At 46.8% G+C, this 20,778-nt stretch overlaps 2 protein-coding genes across 5 annotated transcripts; one reads left to right on the forward strand and one right to left on the reverse strand.

The window, feature by feature from the left end:
- Positions 1–83: 83 nt before the first annotated feature.
- On the forward strand, positions 84–20,727 carry LOC131669943 (segmentation protein cap'n'collar). Of its 4 annotated transcripts, none has more exons than XM_058945169.1 (8): positions 84–219; positions 511–675; positions 7,591–7,861; positions 8,015–8,248; positions 18,221–18,491; positions 18,578–18,921; positions 19,066–19,595; positions 19,685–20,725. In XM_058945169.1, exons 2-8 carry the CDS (start codon positions 625–627, stop codon positions 19,826–19,828), a joined length of 1,845 nt encoding a protein of 614 aa, XP_058801152.1. In that variant the 5' UTR covers positions 84–219; positions 511–624; the 3' UTR covers positions 19,829–20,725. The 4 variants fall into 4 exon arrangements, with proteins under 4 accessions (XP_058801152.1, XP_058801154.1, XP_058801153.1 ...); XM_058945170.1 differs by lacking the exons at positions 84–219; positions 511–675 and adding an exon at positions 2,486–2,613 and having other exon boundaries at positions 19,066–19,164; positions 19,231–19,595; positions 19,685–20,724; XM_058945171.1 differs by lacking the exon at positions 511–675 and having other exon boundaries at positions 99–219; positions 19,685–20,727.
- LOC131669942 (ATP-dependent RNA helicase vasa-like) lies at positions 8,269–13,533 on the reverse strand. The gene is made up of 9 exons (XM_058945167.1): positions 13,255–13,533; positions 12,090–12,151; positions 11,894–12,025; positions 11,118–11,613; positions 10,879–11,038; positions 9,927–10,512; positions 9,461–9,844; positions 9,065–9,379; positions 8,269–8,639 (listed from the first exon to the last, which is right to left on the reverse strand). Exons 2-9 carry the CDS (start codon positions 12,132–12,134, stop codon positions 8,574–8,576), a joined length of 2,184 nt encoding a protein of 727 aa, XP_058801150.1. The 5' UTR covers positions 12,135–12,151; positions 13,255–13,533; the 3' UTR covers positions 8,269–8,573.
- Positions 20,728–20,778: the final 51 nt, after the last annotated feature.

Raw genomic sequence — 20,778 nt, forward strand, 5'->3', positions numbered from 1 at the left:
GCGAATTTGGCTTTAGTCGGCCTAGGCGACGAAGATTCACTTGGATTGCATGACTCGCTCGGCCTCGAGGATGACTTCGCCTCGGATTTGCTGGCCGACGATTGCCTCTTAGACGACTGCGCTGAAGGTTTCCTCCACAACGAATCGCTTGGACTTTCCGACGGTTTCAATCTTGAAGAGGCTCTGCAGCTCGTTGGTCTCGATGAGGTGGAACTCGAGGTGAGTTTTTCCTTTCAAAAAGTCAGCTAACTTTTACAGTAGCGTCTTTGTTGAATCCTTTGTCGGCCGGTTTATCTATCTATAACAATTCTTGCTAGAGTTTCAATTCATCGAACGAAAATCTTTTTATATCTTCAACGAGTTTTCGCGTTTTTCAACTTCCAAATCTTGCCTATTCAATGATCAGATGACTCCTTAGCTAATCGAATTTCATTTTCATTCCTCGTGCGACAACGAAACCAAAACAAACCAAAACAAAAACAAAAAAAAAAAAAAAAAAAACACAAATAGAAGCCGGAAGTGAAGGAAAAGCCAAAATTGATTAGCGACGGAGGGCGAAGCGATTCGCGCGCTTCCAACTCGGACAACGACGAGGACAATCTTAAAGGAGCCGAAGCGAGCGACATGAACGTGATTCATCCGCAGTACCATCATCCCCATGCTCGCTCGTTCCAGGTAAGGCGCATTTTCAAATCAGCGGCAGCGATAATTCGCGGCCGAGCGAAAGGGAGACCAAAGCACACGCACGCGCTGCAAAGTATATATATCTCGCGGTAATAAGGGGGTTCGCGTCGGCGAATGAGCTTTTGATATATATACCAAGTAGAGAAAAGCAGCGCGCGAGGGAAAAACGATAAGAGCCGAGAGTGCGTTGTTCGCGCTTGGCGGCATTTACGGTCCATAAACGGGACATGCGCTTATTTACTGCAGCGCGAGTTCGCCGCAACAAGTCCGCACCCAACAATTATCCCTACTAATGCGCGCGGTCCGACGGGATGTGTTACGTACACACACACGCGCATCTCTCTCTCTCTCTCTCTTTCTCTCTCTTTTTTCCTAGGATTTTCAGGCGTCAAGGTTTGAGGAAAAACGCGCGCGCGAAACGAGGCCCTCGAACAATCAGCATGGAAAGGCAGCCGACTCCACCGCGTCGTAAAGTCCGAGCAATAAACTACTATTAGCGGAGCGCGATGCGTTCGAGGGTTATGCAAAATTAAAGAGAATGCTTTTACGACTCGCCGCCGTGTCGCTGATTGTAATTGTCGCGAGGTTATGTCTTCCGCGTCGCGGCCTCGCGACATGCGACACACACGCGTTTAATTATACTTTCTAGCGTTACGACGAGCGAAGAAACATAACAACAATATGGGAGAACGGGGCAAAAAAATTGATAATAAACGTAGGTTTGAAGGAGAGGACGGTCTTTTTTTTTTTTTTTTTTTTTTTTCTTCTTCTTTATCTCTTATTTTTCTTTTCCAAGAGCGACGCGCGGCGAGATAGATCGTTAGAGGGGCCTCGGGGCGAGCCAAGACCGTAATTCTTACAACAGAAACTTTACTCTAACCCCGTCACTTGCCGCGAAGCAGAGGCTACAAATCATCAAAACTTGCACACGCCTATGCAGCCGTAATGTATGGTAACGCTCGACTTTTCCGATCTCTCGCGAGTATAGAGGCTCGTTGTCGAGAGTCAATGGGAATGCGGAAACGTATAGCTTGGCGCGCGAGGGTGAAAGAGAGTGCGGTCCAAGCTGTATCCCAGGGTGTTTTAGAGATTAGAAAAATTATTATTTATGAGAATTGGTAATTTCATTCTTATCGTCGGCAGCCTCGTCAAAACAACTCTCTTATGCGTCGTTGTATTGTTACGAAAAAGAAGAAAAAAAAAGAAGGCAGCGCGCACGGTCACTATGATTTTCGTCGATGACGCGAACCAAAGAAATAGAACTCGAAGATCTTGTCGGCGGCCAGCCGAAACGGCCTTTTTGTTTCTCACCGACATATTTAGAGGGGAACCGGAAAATCGCGTCGACGATTCGCGTGATATATTCTCGCAGGACTGGTCGATCGATCACCGGGCAACCGTCATAAATTCAATGTTACAATTTGGACTCCTCGTCCCGCGCCGACAAGAAGGCAACTCGGCGAGCGAAGCCGCTCGAAAGTGAGAAAATAGAGGAGAAATCCTTCGCGCGATGACGAACGTATAGCTCGCGGCAGGCACAATAATATATTGCTTAACGACACCCGTCCCGTGTAAAATGACACTAATCAAAGCGACAATGACCTACGCGCATGCAGGATTTTTAGTCGAACCCTCACGTGGCGCCTCCTTCTCGTGTTCCCGCTCCTCTCTCTCTCTCTCTCTCTCTCTTTCTCTCTATGTTCCCCTTCTCCGTCTCCCTCAGTGCCTGTCAAAGTAGCTCTCCGCGCGTCGCGTGCTGGCAAGAGCGAGAGAGAGACAAGTCCTCTTAGTGTTGTCCGAGTAGACGATGAGTGCGGTGCGATGAACGAGGTGCAGCAGCAGCCTGTCTTTAGGCTCGCCGGTGCCGACCCGCCGACCACGCACGTCCACGAATCCTGGACTCTCGCCGTCGACGACGCTCTCTCCCAGGTAGGGCGACTCGCGTGTGCGCGCAGCCTTCTTGGGCACCGTCGAACAGTTCCGCGGCCGCTCTGTTTCGAAACGGCTCGAGACGAGTCGGCAGTCGATTAATCACGAGAAAAATCGTCAATCATTCGTAGGAAAACGCGTTGTGACGAGGATAAAAAAAAAAAAAAAATAATAAAGAAAAAGAAAAAAATAAGAGCCAAGCGTCTTGATCAAAGATCGGCGGCAGCCTTCGCGCGTTTGGCAAGAAAAAAAACAACCGATTCCGAAAAAAGAAAAAAAAAGACACGAATTATCCCCGCGCGCTCGCTGTTATCATAGGCATTTGTATCTTATGCATCTCTATGATTGACTCAGAAATGAGCGTTTATCGCTTGTCGCCGCGGCTCCATTATGTAAAAGGTCCGCGCGCGGCGGCGGAGCCGCGAGACCGGCGAAGACGATCGGCAGCGGCGCCGGCGAGAGGCCAAGGAGCAGCCACGAGAGCGGATCCGCGCGCCGATTGCCGCGATATACTTTAATCGACGAATGTAAATTTCGCCATGCGCGCGCGATTAGCCTGTCAATTCTCTCGTTTTGTTTTACGACGCTCGAGGGTTTCGTTGCCTCTACCCTTCCCGCGGCTCGCTCTAAAACAAATAAACGGGCGACGGAGGGAGCAATAAATCAAAACCCGTGAAAGCTAAATGTTGCGCGCTGCCGTGGCTCGTGTGTGCGCACGGTGAAAGTTTTGCGCCAGAAAAACGGTTATTGTCATCCTACTTGCAGTTCTTTTTTTCTTTCTTCCTTTGTGGGTCGCTCTTAATTAATTTCTTTTTTTTTTTTTTTTTGTCGCGGCAGGTCGGATTGCACAATTACACACCGAAAAACGGCGACTCGGCCAGTCGGACGGTATTCCAATAGAGGCAACGCGCTGCAGGCTAATTGCGCGTAAACGTCCATCACAGGTTTCTTCTTTTTTCCTTTATGCTCTCCGCGACGGACGCATCAAGCGCACGCGCGATCGCCACGTGATTTATTCGTCAAAGTCATACAGATTTATATCTCGATATTTAATTTGCGAGTCTCTCTGGGCGTTATTCTTTTCGTCCACGGCGTTGGTCTCGCGCGCGCGCAAAATGACGTCGCGACTTTTGGGACCAGAAGTGGACGACGAATCTCGCGCAAGAAAAGAAGGCCTCGTCGTCGTCGTCGTCGTCGGGCGCTCCTGGCAAGGTTGCGCGCGTACGCCAAGTAGCAATTACAAGCGGCCGCGCGTACGCGAGGGTCAGTGTTAATACTCGCGTGTGCGCGACGCTGTGTCCGAAAAATGACACGTTTCGCGCGCATTGCGCAAGAGTTATGCGCTCCTTTTTTTCTGTTTATTTTTTTTTTTTTTTTCTCTCTCTTTATTTTTTTTCTTCTCCACACTCGGTCTCGTTGGTTGCGCGCGTGACGGTTGCTATTTCGGCGCTAAAGGCGATTTATTCGCCCGGAAGTATTATCGCGGAGAGTCGATAAATCGTTCAGCGGTAGTGGACTTCACCCTCGTAAAAGTCCCGAGGCTCGTTATGATAGCGGAACCCTGCGCCGTGCACCCGAGCCGTATGCACGCTGCACTGTTGTTGAGCCGAGCTGTCGTGGTACCCGTTGGCCCGACGCTTTCGGGAGACGTGCGCGCGCGCGCGCGCGCCAATCAATCACTAAAGATCCGTCGCGCTATTACAGCCAATGCTATAGTCGTAAATTTGCCGGTATAAGTGAAAATTGGGCAGTCCGGGTGAGAATCCCTCGTTGTACCATTGTTGGCAAAATCCGACTTTGAGCCGTAGCCACTGGCGGTCCATTCTCGATGGATTATCCCCGCCTCGCGCCTATTCTCCGGTGCTACCCACCAAGGTTAAGATCCAAAACTTGTATCTCACGGGGCTCTCGAACCAGCAGCTTTTACGGGAAATCGCGTTCCGTGGGTAAACAGCGATTGTATAATAATGAATTTGCGGTGAGCTGCTGTTTTGCGTTAATTTGTTCGTATATCAACCATAAATAAGAACGTTCGCCCGTCTCTTACCGAAGATTCGCGAGAGATTTTTGCAATGTTTCTTTACGATATGCGTTGAAGCTTGCGTTATACTTTTATAATCAATGAACTGCAACACAGTTCTCTCATCAGAATATTTTGTTTCACATCGTATCAAAGATTCGCGTTGCAACGGCTTACGATATCCTTCCGATATGTGTTCAAAAAAATAACGATCGATCGATCCACAAACGCATATTACAATAGATTCTTCTAAAATGAAAAAAAAAAGGAACAAATCAATACATCAGTGACTTTCTTGTCAGTTTCCCCGGCGCGAGGAAAAAAATAGAAGAGATAATTCAATAAAACGACAATAATCGCAAGTCGCGCGAGCGAGCGAGGGCATCAAAGCGTGACCGTAGCTTTAACGCGATGATTGCCATTCTCTCTGGTCCGGCAAAAAGAAAAAAAAAATGAAATCGCACCTCGTCATCCCGTGCAGCAGCGGGCCCAAAGGGACATTTTCGCGCTTTCTCATTATGACTTCCGCGCTCGCAGCCTCCGAGGCATCGAGCGGCTTCCTGGTAATTTTCGCGATCTCATTATCGCGCCGCCGACGCGACATTATTGAAAAATGCAAAGGTGAAATATCGCGCGCCGGCGGACCAACGGTTCTCTCTCTCTCTCTCGCGCGCACCAGACACCCGACCACCGACGCACGGCGCGACAATCGTCCTTACGTAAAGTCCTCGTAATTGACCCGCGAGCGCGCGACTGAACGTGACTTTGAATGATTGATCGCCATTATATTGCAAATCGAACTTGCTCTTGCTTGTTTTTTTCTTTTTATTTCTTCCTTTCCGTTTTGTTAATATTCAATCGAATCGCTCGTTTGCGACATTAAAAAACGCACGGCAAACAGTCGCGCGCGCGAAGAGACGAGGACGAAAAGAATGAATCAACAGAAGATGGTGCTCCCGGTGCCGGCGGCCGCGACAGCACCAGCAGCAGCAGCAGCTTCTTCGAGAGCAGCAGGTCGTTAATTACGCGCAGTCACTCACCGGACCGCAGGTGTTATGATTTATGCGCTTTGCGGTACTTTTGCTTCGCCGGCTCGCGCGTCCCGTTCCCAAAACCCAATACGTGCGCGCCAGCCAGAGTTTGCATTTGTCGCTCGAATCGCGCGCGCGCGCAGCTCGGCAATCTCGCGACACGCGGCATATGAGAAAACGGACGGCTCGCGCGAACGCATTCATCAAGGACTTTTTTACGCGCGCGCGGGCAGCTTCCGTCCGAGCGTGCACAAGTTTTTGCGAGCAGCTTCGTCGTCAAATCGTCCCGAACAAATCGCTCGAGGAGTGCACTTCTTGCGCGACTGCAAAAAAAAAAAAAAACAGATTTCGCGCGCGATAAATCGGCGGTTATTACGAAAAAAAACGAAGAGACGTTTCGTTGCCGCTTATTGACTTAACCTCTCGGCAAGATACTTCGAAGCCACTTGAATTTTATTGAAAAACGAGGAGGGAAGTCAATCCATCACGTACCCTACAAAAAAAAAACAAAGCTACGGTGTCTATTTGCTCTCCGACTATTTGCTGGAATACTCGCCGCCATCCTTCGCGTGTTCTGAGGCTATCGCATTTGCATTTTTCACCGCGACAGAGAGAGAGAAAGAAAAGAAAAAAAATTACTAATTGATAATTCCCGTATCGCGATCCCTTTTTGTCGCCGATCGGTTAATTACACGAGTTGGCGCGCCGAGGGGAAACACGGATTTTTCGAGCATATTTGCCCACCGCGCGTGCCTATTTGACTTTCTTCCGAGCGTCCGTGGTCACGGATCGGATGTTTGAGTTTCCTCGTACGCCGAGCCTTAACAAAACACTTGGCGCCTTGAGTATGACGCGCTGCTACCACTGGGTCAAATGCACTTCTGTGGGACGTACTCATTGTCCCCCTCTCACTATAAAAAGCCTGATTTTGACAAGCAGTTGACGCTAGCTTTTGGAAGAAAATACATAAATGAATGAAATGCCTTTCGTATCTGGCGAGTTAATTGAAGGACAAAAATTATTCCTTTCATAGTCGTAATATCGTCAAGTGGTTTCGCGTGAGCCTCTTGCCTTCGCTGCAGCGTCCACTCCGATTGTTTTCACACGAAGCAACCCGGAAAATAAAAAAAAAAGACGAAAAAAGGAAGAAAACATTCGTTCCGCTGCCGCCGCGGCGAGAGAGGAACAGGCGGAGAACAGGCCGTCATCGTCGTTGCGGCAGATGGGCTGACGAGCGCACGATTTGCCCTCGGACTGCAGCAGCGGCGGCGGCAGGCAGCAGCCGCGAGAGAGAGAGCGGCTGATTGATGCGAGAGCTGCGCTGGCGCGCGAAATTACGACGGCCCCGTTTAATTGATTTGGACGCGATGGCGTCTCACCCGCCCGTCGCGCGTCTTTTCGCGGAATCCGGCGGGGAAAAAGCGCCTCGTCGCTCGCTCGCGCATCGACGAGGAAACAAAAGGGAGCGTCTCGCGAAGGCGCGCGATTGATTAATCCAGCGCCGAAAAGCCCAACCAGGCCCGCGCAGTCGATATTTCAAAATAGCCGAGTACAAAAGGAGAGAGAGAGAGAATGCGCGCCCGCGTCGTCCATGCATACTCGTCCGCTAGAGATGCCTATCGCGAGAGAAACCTGCGCGTCGATCAGACGCTATGACCATTAATATCGGCGCGATGGCTGCGCGGGGGGGCGAGATGCGCGTGTCGCGGCGCGACGTGACCCTTGAACACGCGGAGATCGATTCGACCGATTACTCATGTGCGGAGAACACGAGATTAGTATTTGGAAGAGAGTCGTTGGGTACGGTCTCGGGAAATGGATCCACAGAGTGGAAAAGTTCGGCGCCAATGAGTGTCGACTTCGAAATACAAACAAAATCTTCGCGTGAGTCAGGTGCGTAAGTCAATGGGATGTCGATACTTTCAGCGAGGAATGCCGCTGGTACGTCCGATGGGTATGGAGCATCACCAGCGCTGGTCGGACATGTTTATGAGTGGTGGCGAGCCATTCGCCCATCCTGGACCCGTTAACTCGCTACACCAGTCGCATCTCAATTATACCGTTCACCATTCCCATCATCATCATCAACCCTACGGTGATGTGACGGCGCCTCCACCTCGGCATGCTCTCATGAGCAATGCCACTATTCCACCACCAGTTGGCGATCTTAATTCTACGGGAACGTATCACAATACCGGTGAGTGTTAAGATATCACGTTGAAATTCAATCAATGCTCATTATAATTACTTGATTAATTTGCACGTTTAATTATCTGTTAATTATCAATTCTGCAATTTAAATATGTTCCTTTATAATCAAGTATTCGAACTAAACTGCTTACTGTCACAGGCAACCTTGGTTCTGCAGTCGCAACTTCGATGAACTTAACTAACAATGGAGAATCGTTGAGTGCGGACGGTGTTACGCCATTTAAACCTGAACCAAGCGACATGATGAGTAGTTACTATCCGAACCCGACTAACGACACTGTGAATCAAACTGATATTCCATTCTCGTTCCTCGATGACCCAATATCTTGGGCCGACGATTCCTTCGGCGTTGGTTTTAATAACGTCACTGATGGTAAGTAAATGAATATTAAATTTTTCAAGTTATTTTTCTTTATATATTTTATAAAAAAACGCTTATTAAGAACATTCGTTTTTAAAGTAATCTTTGATAACTAGCCTTTGGCAATGGTTCTTTGTCAAACAAATAAGCCGTAGAATTAAATATAAAAATAAAAAAGAAACGTATTTTTACGTTGGAAATATATGATAACTTTCTTAGAAAAAAACAAAAATACTGAGATTTCTGTCTTTTTTATAGTGATCAACACTTTAATGTAAAGGAAATGTAAAAGTTGAATTCATAATCTGTCATAGTGGCTTGTTTGAAATCTTATCATCTACCATTCCTCCTCTTTTTCGACTGGTTGCGCGGCACCGCGAGAGCAATCTTGAACGTCAGAGAACTGGAAAAATAAAAAATATATATTATAAAACTAGAATTTGACGAGAGTATACTCTATAAATAATCATCTTCTACTCGATTGCAGGATAATAGCATGTAAAAAGGATTTATATCAGGAAATCATTCCAAATATCTACAACACGAATACATTTTTGGTAGTTTAACACAAATTAATTGATTTAAAATCTCATTTGGTATTTCCAATAGCAATAAAATAAATCTTTTATTAAGCATATGACATTTTTTGTTAGACTTAATTTTTAATCCATAGTTATAGATGTAAGCTAAAAATATAAACTACTAAATTAAAAAAAATATTTTCGTAGCATCATTATTAAATAATAGTTTTAATTTTATCAAACCACTAACAATCTTTACACAAAAAATTATGGACTCAAAATGTAATAAATCAGAATGAACACTCACACTTCGTATGTCCTTTCCACCAAAGCCTGATGCAGGTCCATAGTTTTTACCATCTCCCATTTCAAGCCACTCAGGGACAGGTTGATCAGCTTGACTAAGGATTCTAATAAGACTGTCTTTAATATGACTATCAACATCAGGATCGTAGAAACTTGTGGCTATTCCTTGGTTACCCACGCGACCAGTACGTCCAATTCTATGAATGTACTCTTCGATTAATTGTGGCATGTCATAGTTGATAACATGTCGAGCACATTGCATATCGAGACCTCGGGCAGCTACTGATGTTGCTACAAGAATTCCCATCCTCCCACTCTGAAATAAAGAAAATAAAACTTCGTTAGTTTACGAATCAAAACGTAAAATGTAAAAAGAAAAGAAACCTAATTGTCTTACAGTGAAATCGTAAAGAGCTTCTTCACGTTCTCTTTGCAATCGATCACCGTGAATACTTGTCGTTGGGAAACGATTCTCAGACAATAATGCTGCGATAAAATCAGCATTTTTCTTCGTCTCGACAAATACGACAATACCTTTGAGCGTATTGTTATCCTTTTCGATCTGCAGGATTTCTTTAAGTTTTCCTCGTTTCTCTTTTTTGCTTACTTCTATGAAGTTTTGTTGGATGTCAGTGCAGGCACCACCAACTATTCCAACGGCGACGAATACATAGTTTTGCAAATATTTGCCAGCGAGCTGTTGGATTTGAGATGGAAAGGTGGCTGAAAACATGAGGGTTATACGTTCACCTACTGGTGTCATTGATTCGTGACACAAAATCTGCAAGGATAAAAAATTGACTTGTTATAGTATTGAAAGGAAAACGGCATTTTGTTTTAAAATTAACTATCTGAAAATATACCTTCTCAATATCATCAATGGATTTTTGATCAAGCATTCTATCAGCTTCATCCAGCACGACAAACTCTATAGAAGCAAAGCTCACTTTACCCATACCAACGAATCCCATCAATCTTCCAACTGTACAGACCAGTATATCACAGCCACTGAAGAGCTGCCTTAGTTCATTTCCAATGGCAGTGCCACCATAGCAAACCCTGGCATATAAAGTCGAACCCTTGGCGAATTTTGTAGCTACATTGTAAGTTTGTATTGCCAATTCTCTGGTGGGGGCAATAACGAGAGCACGTGGCTCAACGCAGTTTTGGGCTTTTAAGTCTTCGATTTCACGAGGTTTTTCGAGCAACCTTTGAATGATTGGAATAATAAATGCGGCGGTTTTGCCGGAACCAGTTTGAGCACAAGCCATCAAATCTCGACCTGCCATTACGATAGGAAGAGAGTACTTTTGGACTGGAGTAGGCACAGTGTAATTGCATCTCTTGATATTGTTGATAAGCAATGTGCGAAGATTGGCATCTTCAAAGAATTCAATTGGAGGAGGTACATCTTCTCCACTTGTTTTGACATCGATCGCGTTGTATTTACTGGAAAATAAATAAAAGTTATGAATAGTTTTTATCAAGTAAAAGATTAGATTATTGAAAAAGACTCAAGCGTTAAATGAAGTGCTTCGAACAATCTCTATGGACTTTATTTGTTGTCCGTTTCAACCAGATTAGCTAGCCCTTCTGAAGGAAAGTATATAAGTATACATCAAACTATTGAGAAACAAACTTATGGTACAGTCTTGTTTCAATTTCATAAATTGGATAACATCTTTAGTGCAACAAAGCATTGTATAATAAATAATAAATATTTGTCATTTACTACCGCGTACTAAAAACCGATAAAAATCGTTGAAGCATTTTATTTAAAAGGTTAGATGTTAAATCCAATTTCTCAATACTCACTCAAAGTTGATGCCAACTTTGGTGCCGTCAGCAAACAATTCTTCTTCAGTACGTTCCTTGGGAATGTAACGTTCACGTGGTTTTTCCTGTTCATCACCTCGGTCTCGATCTCGGTCTCGGTCACCACTACCACCACCGCCACCACGACTTCTTCCACGGCCTAAAAATGAAATTAAATCATAAATAGATTCCTAGTCGAATTCCTCTAAAAATTAAAGAATAATGAAAATTCAATTAACCTCGTCCAGTATTGAACCCACGGTCACCACCATCATCACCATCCTCATCTCTTCTGTTTCCAAAACCACTTCTGCCGTTCATTCCACCGCCATTAAATCCACGATTGCCGCCTCCATATTCTCCGTTGTCGTTTTTACGCCCAAAACCACCTCCTCCACGACTTCCTCCACCACCTTCATCGTCGTTTCGGCGACCAAAGCCCCGACCACCACTTCCATGGCACCCGCCACCGAAGCCCCGACCACCACCTCCGTCTTCTCCATCGTCGTATCGGCGACCAGACCCACCACCACTTCCACGGCCGCCACCAAAGCCCCGACCACCACCTCCATCTTCTTCATCATCATTTCGTCGATTAAAACTACCACCTCCACGACTTCCACTGCCAAATCCACGGCCTCCTCCACCTTCTTCGTCGTCATTTCGACGGCCAAAGCCACCGCCTCCACCGCGGCCACCACGGAAACCTCCGCCTCCTCGACGACTTTCACCAACCTGAAAAATCAAAGTATAATCAGATGGCAAATTTATGTGATAACTTACAAACTAAATGAGTTTTTATGGCTAAAACATTACATTTCCTCTGCAAATATTCGTTTTTGATTACGGTCATTTGTTTTAAAGTTAAAGTGACAGCAACAGTTTGAAATTAACATAGTATTTTTTTAGTTTCAAATTTACTGAATCAACATTGAACAACGAAACTTAATTGCTATATATTATAAAAAATGAAAGAAAACCAGTAAATTTAGGTACAAAAACAAGTCTTATTTACCTGATTATCTGTACCAAAACCACGACCTCCTGGTTTTCTGTCACTAAAACCATTTGAATCGTTGCTTGATGGTGGTTTAAATCCTCTGCCAGTTGTTCCACTTCCTGGCATGCCGAAACCTATTTCATTGCTCTGTAAAATGTAATCTACTGTTAGATTATGTGCAAAATGAGATTGTAGGTTGATAAAAACTTACGATCTGTGTTACGGCTACTGGACCATCATCCCAATCCTCAGACATATTTCAAATTTGTGTATCTAAAAAGAAATATTTTACATGTTAAATTCAAATGGCATAATATATTGTAAAAAAACCTATTTGATAATAACTGGAATTTGATCTAATAATAAATTTCAAGTAATTTTAACATTCATGTTGTAAAAACTTTGTATTAAACTAATGTTTCAACAATTTAGCAATGTTAATGTTTTTTCTTAAAAAGAAAATCATTTAATAGTTTTTTTGACAAATATGACAATTAATAATTGATGGAATAATATAAAACTTTAGCTTTAAAAAATCTAAAATATCTCAAACGTGTTTATTCACAAATCTGTAAACACGGTTAGGTACCTTGCAACAAAACAAATTTCAACGTCACGCGATCGTATTACATGCACACAAAAAGGTATTATCAGTCAAGTCAATGTAAACATCCGACATAGTTCAATGACAATATGAATTTCTAGGACCTACATTTAACGAAGTGTTTGGTTACATAAAGAAAATCGATTTTAAGCTCGATCGCCATCATGAAAACAAAGGACGACTAAAAATTCTCATACGAAGCATAGAACCTTTTCATTTAAGTGTACATGTGCCTGATGAACAAAGAAAAGCCGACGAAAACAAAAAATTCGGACGTTACACTTGGAGAAATAAAATCACCATCTTATCATTGTCAACTTTCAAAATTGAATAAAAGTTTAACACCACGATTCGTTCGTCAAAATATTACTGGAAAAACGTAGTCATATTAAAAATGAAAAATTTACAAAAAATAATAGCATCATACGTAGACACTACATTGCGCGTAGCATTCCCAGAAATTGGCCGCGTTCACAAACGAAATCAACGGTTAATAGTTTAGAGATTGTCTAGGGGGCGAAATATTCGCGCGCGAAAAAGTAGTCGACGATAAAATTGAGTATTTCGCGCGCGAAGTCTTTCGGAAAATTTTGTTTCTTTCGCGAAACAGTTTTCCATCTTTCGTGCGCGAAAAATGGGTGGAGCATATTTGTAAGGGAGAGGGAATTTTTTGTGCACGAAAGGGCTTTGAAAATAATTATGGTTTGATTTTTCTCTGTTTCTCTGTCTCTCTCTCAAGTGAAAACGAGAAAACGTAAAATGAATAACTAACCTTTTACAATTATATTTGGCTGAAATTGTTTCACAACGAACTCTGCTATATTTCCAATCTTCGGTCGGTGATGACAAGTTAAGTTCCAAAGTAAATTAAAGAGATACAGCGAAAGAATGAATTTGCTTCCTCATCCAAGCGTAGCTCGACAAGGAATGAGTCAACCATCCACTCACTATTGAATTCTGAACACAACAGGTTGCAGCTCCTACCGCGGCGCATGCGCCAAATTCATAGAAAATCCGCGCCAAATTTCAAATGTTTTAGTTGAAGGTTTTGCGTTGATTGGATACTTATGATTTTGTAATTAAGTTGTAATTATCAAAAAAATAATTTTATTGGTGATAAATATTTTTAGAACAAATATTTCACGTAAAATACCTCACGAAAGTATAGTGTTTTAGGACATTTAGGTTAAGAATTTCGTTGATTAAACATAGGTTTCAGAAGTCAAAATAACTCTTAAAAAAGAAACTTGCTTCGAAAAAGAAAGAGTGAAAGAATTTTTCGAGCATATAACACGATTGGTTACATATGACACGGAATTCTGAATTTGATTATATTAAAGTAAAAATTATTAACTTCATTTAAATTATCCGTGTGTAGGAAGTCATCGTGCTTCAAGTTAGTTTTGCCGAAAACCCAAGCGTACAGTTCGTTAATCGAATCACATTTACATTGTAGGTTCTTGGAAAGCACATGTGGGCAATGTTTATGACGATGTCCTGTTCGACCGTTCTCGCGAGAGTATATACATACACTAGAGTAATCTAAACTCAAAACATCCAAAACGATGATAAGTTCTAGGCTCTGCCACTCGGCTGTCGCGCTATCAAAAATAAAAATGCATGTATAACTTACTTTTGTTTGCCTAATGTTTCGGGGATATATTTGCATAGGAAATAATAAAACATTTTTGTTGAATTAATTTTTTTTTATTTAATTTGTAATAATGTCGTTATAGAATCTAAAAAAGTACGAGTAAACATAAATCCTGAGGATCATTTTTGTTTGAATGAGGCTTCATTTTTTTTGTTGTAATTTGAAGCTTATAGTACGTTTCATCAACACATATTCTGTTACTCTTATTTTTTCTTTGAACGGTTGAGTTGTTAACAAATAAGCATCGTGAGTGTCAAAGAACTTAAAAAAAATTTTCTCGTTATTGACACTTTCAAGTTTTATGTATATAAAACATTTCCTTTAATTTCATTTTATTAATCAATTTTTCAATTTTAAAAAATCCATCATTATTTGGTTTGATCCTTATTTGATTGCTGGTACTCAAAATCAAACAATATAAATTGAATTTAGTAAACCCACTAAACACTTTTGAATATTTTATCTAGGCATCCAACTAAATTAATACAATCTCATTAAATAATATAGTCACTAAACCATTGTTAAGAAAGTAAGAAATGAACAATACTAACTAGTATCTTAAATATGTTATTCACCTAAAGCTCCTCGACAGTCTGAAAAAACACTCAGGCATGTCTCTATTAATTTTAGACTAGACTTTTTACTTATTACTCTTCTTAGAACCTTTGTCAATGGAATATTGAAGATCAAATTTCACTTTGACACTGCTCTGTGCATTTTCTTTCAGGCTATCGTAGAAAAAATCGAATTGTGGTATTTAACAGCAAGTTGTTATTACAAGTATGTTAATTTTGCCACTTTAAAATGCAAAAAATGATGACTTGTAGTTAATCCAAAAATTGATAATGAGTCAGGTACATTATAGTTGATACTTCCAGAGTTTGTATAATACATAGTCCAACTTTAAAACTTATGTAAAACGTACGCTGAACATTCCTGTGCTTTAAGATATTCGTTAGCACTGTCGAGAACGCTCATGACTGAAATAATTTCCATCAACGGGCCGACTTTATTGTCTTGAAGAGAATCCATTTCATCTGCGATAATTTATTTCTATAATCTGACGCTCGCGTCGCCTTCAGCGTTAAAGTTCGAGTTTGAAGTTGCCGTGGTCGTTGAGTTACCGAGAAAAGCACTGGGAATCCACGAAGGCGGTTCGATCCTCATTCCTGTAGCAAACATTGAGCGATAGGATGTCGATTGTTCGCGCGGAGCCCGAATCGGATAGCAAGCCGGATTGTGGTAGACCTGTGCGCGCGGCGTGCTCGCTATTACAGAGTCCAACGCGTGGCACGCATGCGCCGCGGACACCAAGGAGACGCGGGGGACTCGCGAAATTGACCCGCCCGATTGCTCGGGACGCGTCGGCATTTTTATTTTTGCTGCTCCGCCTCGCCAGAAATCGGCGGTCGAATCCTCGCCCGACGTACTCGCGTTCGCGACCGCGCCCTCTCTGCGTTCGTTTCAACGCGTCCAAAACTTCGCGCTCCGAGCTCTGTGGAAGCGCCAGGAAAAATAAAAGTAATAATCGCTCCGCCACGGATGAAAATAGACTTTTACTCTTTCCCATGCGTTTACTTCGGCGATTGATTCGGACGCCATCGACGAAAAGAAGAAGAGAGGCGCTTGGTCAGTCTCCCTCGTCCATCCCGACGATTTTTTTCCGTTTCGAAAAGCCGCTCTGCAATACGAGGAACTCGAAAAGCGCAGCGTCAGCCGTACTCGTGGCTGGATTTCGGGTACGAGCGAGACTCGAGCGCGATCCAGCTGCGGCATCCTTATAGGCAGCTGGCAGTGAGAAGCCGAGCGCGATGACCAGGCTCGTCGCCGGCGATAAAAGCCAGCTTTTTTATCTGTATCGGCGAGCCCGCAAAGTCGCGGCGCCACTCGCGCGACGACGCTCGTCGCCGCCACCGCCGCCGCCGCCGCGATTCGGCGGCGTGATTCGGCAAGATTAGTCCAGTCATGGGCATCGACATCTCCGTGTCTCGGAGCCGCGCGCGCGTTCACGGTAAGACGCTTGCTTCTTTCTTTCTCGCCGAGTCATCCGCGCCCGCGACCCGTTTCCGTATTTTTCCCGAATCGCGGGCGGCGCTACGGCCGCAAGTGATCGAGGACGCGCGGTTGCGCAAAGGCTCGCCGATCGCCGGCGCGGATAAGGCGAGCGGCCCTCCAGGGTCGAGTGCGCACACGCGCGAAACGCCGGCGGCGACGCGAGAGCGGCGCTCGCGGTGTTTGCCCGGCGCGCGCTTCTAATTTTAAACCGAGCGAGCTCGCCTCCGCACGGCGGGCCCGCGATAGCGTCTCGCACGCCTGCTTTCTTTATCGCGGATCGTTCGATCGCGCGCCGCGAGAGCTCGGCCGCGATAAACGAAAAATCGGCGAGCGAGTGTAAACAAATGCAGCCGGCATCTCGCCGCGGGCGGCGGTGGAGGGGTGGCGGTGGCTCGAGAGAAAAAGAGCCTGGCTCGCGCGGGTGGAGAGGAAGCGGGAGGAAGAGGCGCCGCGTTCTCGCGCTGTTGCGCCGTCAGTCGGTACGCCGTCGCGACAGCGAGCGCACCATGTAGAAGGCGTCGGTCGGCCGCGAGCGTTCGGAGGATGCGAGACAGCAGCATCGCCTGCCATCACGGGCGAGCGCGAGCGAGGATGTAGCAGCCAGCTGACGCCCGAGGGACGATCTCGCGAGATGGCAGCGTCGAAAGTGATAGTCTTCTTCCCGCGTGAGTCTTTGCGAGTTGGCGCGGGGAGGGGAAAAACGAAAACGAGAGAGAGAGAGAGAGAGAGAGAAAAGAAGACGAAGGCGATTTTTCTGCTGAGTCACGGGCGATCGATGACTCACCGACACGTGGTCTCGCGTCACGTGTGCCGCATGTGTGCAACTGCTACATTATGCGTGCACAGTTCGCACGCCAGCCGCGACCTTATACGTGTTTTCCTCTTATCTCTCTCAGAAAGCCGTACGTGCTTACTCACCGCCGTATCTTTTTTTCCCATTTTTGTTCGTTCGCGCGATTTTGAAGCGCTCTCGCTTCGGACGTGTCCGCGAACGCGCGCGGTTGTTTATCGGACGGGCAGGTACGCGTATAGGCGCGTTGAAAAAACTAGAGCCGTCGTTACTGCGTGACTCGCGCGATAAAAGTGGGATTCTCGAGAGCGCACGCGCGCGCCGATAGCGCGGAATTCATCGCGCGACTCTTCTCGCTTCGTTGGCGTGTGTCGCCGTTCTAGAACAGTTTTTCGTATCTCCTATTATTCTTTCTCTCTCTCTGTCTCTCTCGTTCGCCGCGGAAACGTCGCGGTCATTTGCACAGTTGACGAAAATACGAGTACACGCGCGATCTCCGTAGATCGGCGCGGGGCGAGGAGAGGAGACGAAAAAAAAGTTTCCGCGGGTAAACAATGGAAATTTCCGCACCGAAATTTCGCCCGGCGAGAAACCCGACGCGTGGCTGTTACGTGGAAAAAAAAAAAAAAAGAGAGAGAAAGAGGAAAAAGCAAAAAGTTTCGTCCCGAAGGAAAAAGGCGCATTCGGCGGCGCGGGCAGGAGGGACTTCGTTCGTCGACGATCGGTTTACGCGCATCGGGCTCGCGATGCTTTTTCGACGACACTCTCACGGACGGAAACGCGCCGGTAACTTCCTCGAAAGAGAGCCCCTCCCCTTCCCGCCCGTAACTCGTGTCGCTCGAGTCCGCGTTCTCTCTTTTTTTTTCTTTCTTTTCTCGTTCGAATCGTTTGGTAACACTCGTGACTCAGTTATAACTCACGGGAGCACGTAAGCTGGCGATGGCGACGCGAGCGTTTTCTCTGTCGCCGCAAAACACGCAGCAGCCGAAACTTGAGAAGAGCTCCAGCGATTTTTCACATGCTCGCTCGACGCAAACGCATAGGCAGCGAATCGTGTCGCCGATCCATTCCTCGCTCTCTTAGACTTGGGAATCTCGGCACAAGTTGGGCAAGGTCTGGTCGCGGTTGTACCAACGACTCGATCCGGGGCTGTTGGCGACATCCGGCTCACGGGCCGCGATCGAATAGCAGTCCAGAGCGCGAGCAAGCAGAAGATGTATTCCAGGATCTGCTTTTCAGGAATGGCCTACGGTGCGAACTCGACGAGCGCCGGTGGCGGCGGCGGCGGCAGTGCGTCCAGCGCAGGGCCGACGGCGAGCATGATACCGGTGGCAGGCAGCACGCAGTCGCCGAACGACGACGGTCGCATGGAAACGTCGAGCGACAGCGCGGTCAGCAGCATGGGCAGCGAGCGCGTGCCGTCGCTGAGCGACGGCGGCGAGTGGATGGAAACCGGGTCCAACTCCAGCCACACCCAGGCCGACACCCACTACTCGATGGACTACACCGGGTTGGTCGACACGTGCCACGACGAGCCTCGGCCCCCCGTCGCGCGGCACCCGCTAACGCTAAACCGACGCGCGCGCTTGTTCGCAGAAAGTACCGCATGCCGTACGACTGCGGCTACTCGCTGGCGCCGGGCGCTGGGCGTCGGGCCAACGGCGCCAACTGCCAGCAGTCCGCGGCGGAGCGAGCCGGCCTGGCGCCGGTGGCGCAGAAGAAGCACCACATGTTCGGCAAGCGCTGCTTCCAGGAGCAGCAGGGCCCGATGACGCCCGGGGCCGCGGCGCCGCCGTCCAAGTACGACTACGACGCGGCGCAGAACGTGGCCGTGGCCGGGCCCCCCGGCCAGGCCTACTCCGGGCCGATCGAGGGCGCCGCGGGGCCGCAGCCCGAGATCAAGTACAGCTGCAGCGTGGACTTCAGTCGGCACCAGTCGGGTGAGTCTCGCCGCCGCAGCCGCCGCCGCCGCCGCCGCCGCCTCCTCCGGGCACGCGAATGCCCGGCGCGAAGAATCATTGCCAAAGCGAGCGCGAGCGACCGCAAGACCCTCGGATTCTCATGGGCTCTCGTTACCTTTGCAGCACGCTCGAGCTTGGAGCACGTGCAGCACAACCACACCTACAACCTGCCGGCGGAGAGCTCGGGCGCTCTGCAGAGACCGATGTCAAGGGACAAGAAAGGTGAGTTCCCGTTGCGCGCGCGCGCCTCGCTCCCGTCTGACCGGAGTCCGAACGCGCTTGTTGCAGCCAGGAAGACCGAGGCCGACGAGCACATGACGCGCGACGAGAAGCGTGCGCGCGCCCTCAACGTGCCCATCTCCGTCAACGACATAATCAACCTGCCGATGGACGAGTTCAACGAGCGCCTCAGCAAGTACGACCTGAACGACAACCAACTGGGACTGATCCGCGACATCAGGCGCCGCGGCAAGAACAAGGTGGCTGCGCAGAACTGCCGCAAGCGCAAGCTCGACCAGATCAACAGCCTGAGCGACGAGGTGCGGGAGATGCGCTCGAGGAAGATGCGCCTGAAGAACGACCGAGAGTACATGCTCCAGGAGGTGGCCCGGGTCAAGGAAAAGTTCGGCCAGCTTTACCGACACGTGCTTCACGTGAGCATCCCCTCCCCCCCTTTCTCCGGCCCTATCGCGCGAGCCGAGCGCTCGACCGTCCCTCTCTCTCTCTCTCTCTCTCGTTGCAGTCGCTGCGCGACCCGGCCGGTCGGCCCTACGACCCGCGGGAGTACAGCCTGCAGCTGTCGGCCGAGGGCAACGTGGTGCTGGTGCCCAAGTCCAACCATTCGACCCACTACGGCTTCCCGCTGAAGAAGCCCGACCAGCAGTAGCAGCCACGACAGCACAAGGAGTGAGCCGCGAACCCGCCGATCCCACGGATCTCAGGACCAAGCTAACGATGTTTAGCGCTGGAAGGCCGCGCCCCTTGACGGCGCACAACAAATCCGGAGGTGTACATAAGCGAACGCAGCGACGCGCGGCGTTGCGCCGCGGAGCTTGCATTTAACAACCGTACGGCCGACGACGACGACGACGACGACGACGAGCGCGATAAGCATGTAGATAAGAGTTCTATAAGTATTTTTCTAAGCGCGAGGCGAGCCGCTGCTTCTGGCTCCTCTACCTTGTAAATACCACCGAGTTAGGCGTCTGCCGCATACCTCGTTTTCATCTATTCTTCTTTCATATAAGTGGATAGCTAATATTACTGTCGGTGTAGGCTGCCCTTCTATTGCCGTACTATCTCTTTATACCCCTTTCTCTCGCGTAAATAAACAAGGAATTCCCACTTTTCTTAGTTGCACATTCGCTCGTCGAGAACGCTTCTCCTTTCAGAAACGAGAAATTCACGTCCGAGTAGAGCTGTCAACCGTCTTACGTTTTATCGAGCGACAACGATCAGAAAACTGTTATTCTTGATAAGATAGTAACAAGCATAATTTTTATAAAGAAAAGCAAATATTTATTTAAACGGAAAACAACGAGCGAAAAAGTAAATAAACAATAGACGATTCCAATGCGTACAAAAGAAAATCTATCAATGTATATTATGTATTTATGAGATAAAATAATAAATCACTTACCTTTCATTGTTAACTTGCTGATGTTGTGAATTATTTCGATAGATTTTAAGAGATCAAACGGTAATTGCTTAAAGATGTATGCATAAATTTTTGTGTATGTGAATCGAATAAATGTTACGTACTCGACAAGGTAAAAATAATTCATTTTTTTCATTGACAAATTAGCAGAAAGCTTATTGTTTGTTATATTAAAACAA

Source organism: Phymastichus coffea, unplaced genomic scaffold, assembly GCF_024137745.1.
Source record: "Phymastichus coffea isolate CEN01 unplaced genomic scaffold, Cenicafe_Pcof_1.1 PCOF00098, whole genome shotgun sequence".
In the NCBI taxonomy this organism is placed as follows: domain Eukaryota; kingdom Metazoa; phylum Arthropoda; class Insecta; order Hymenoptera; family Eulophidae; genus Phymastichus; species Phymastichus coffea.

Coding starts and splice junctions, on each gene's coding strand:
- LOC131669943 (XM_058945168.1), top strand. CDS start 2,506: ATGAACGAGGTGCAGCAGCAGCCTGTCTTTAGGCTCGCCGGTGCCGAC. Junction 8,249..18,220: donor TTTTAATAACGTCACTGATG/GTAAGTAAATGA, acceptor TCTGCTTTTCAG/GAATGGCCTACGGTGCGAAC. Junction 18,922..19,065: donor CTTCAGTCGGCACCAGTCGG/GTGAGTCTCGCC, acceptor TTACCTTTGCAG/CACGCTCGAGCTTGGAGCAC.
- LOC131669942 (XM_058945167.1), bottom strand. CDS start 12,134: ATGTCTGAGGATTGGGATGATGGTCCAGTAGCCGTAACACAGATC. Junction 12,026..12,089: donor CAGTAGCCGTAACACAGATC/GTAAGTTTTTAT, acceptor TACATTTTACAG/AGCAATGAAATAGGTTTCGG. Junction 9,380..9,460: donor AAGCTCTTTACGATTTCACT/GTAAGACAATTA, acceptor TCTTTATTTCAG/AGTGGGAGGATGGGAATTCT.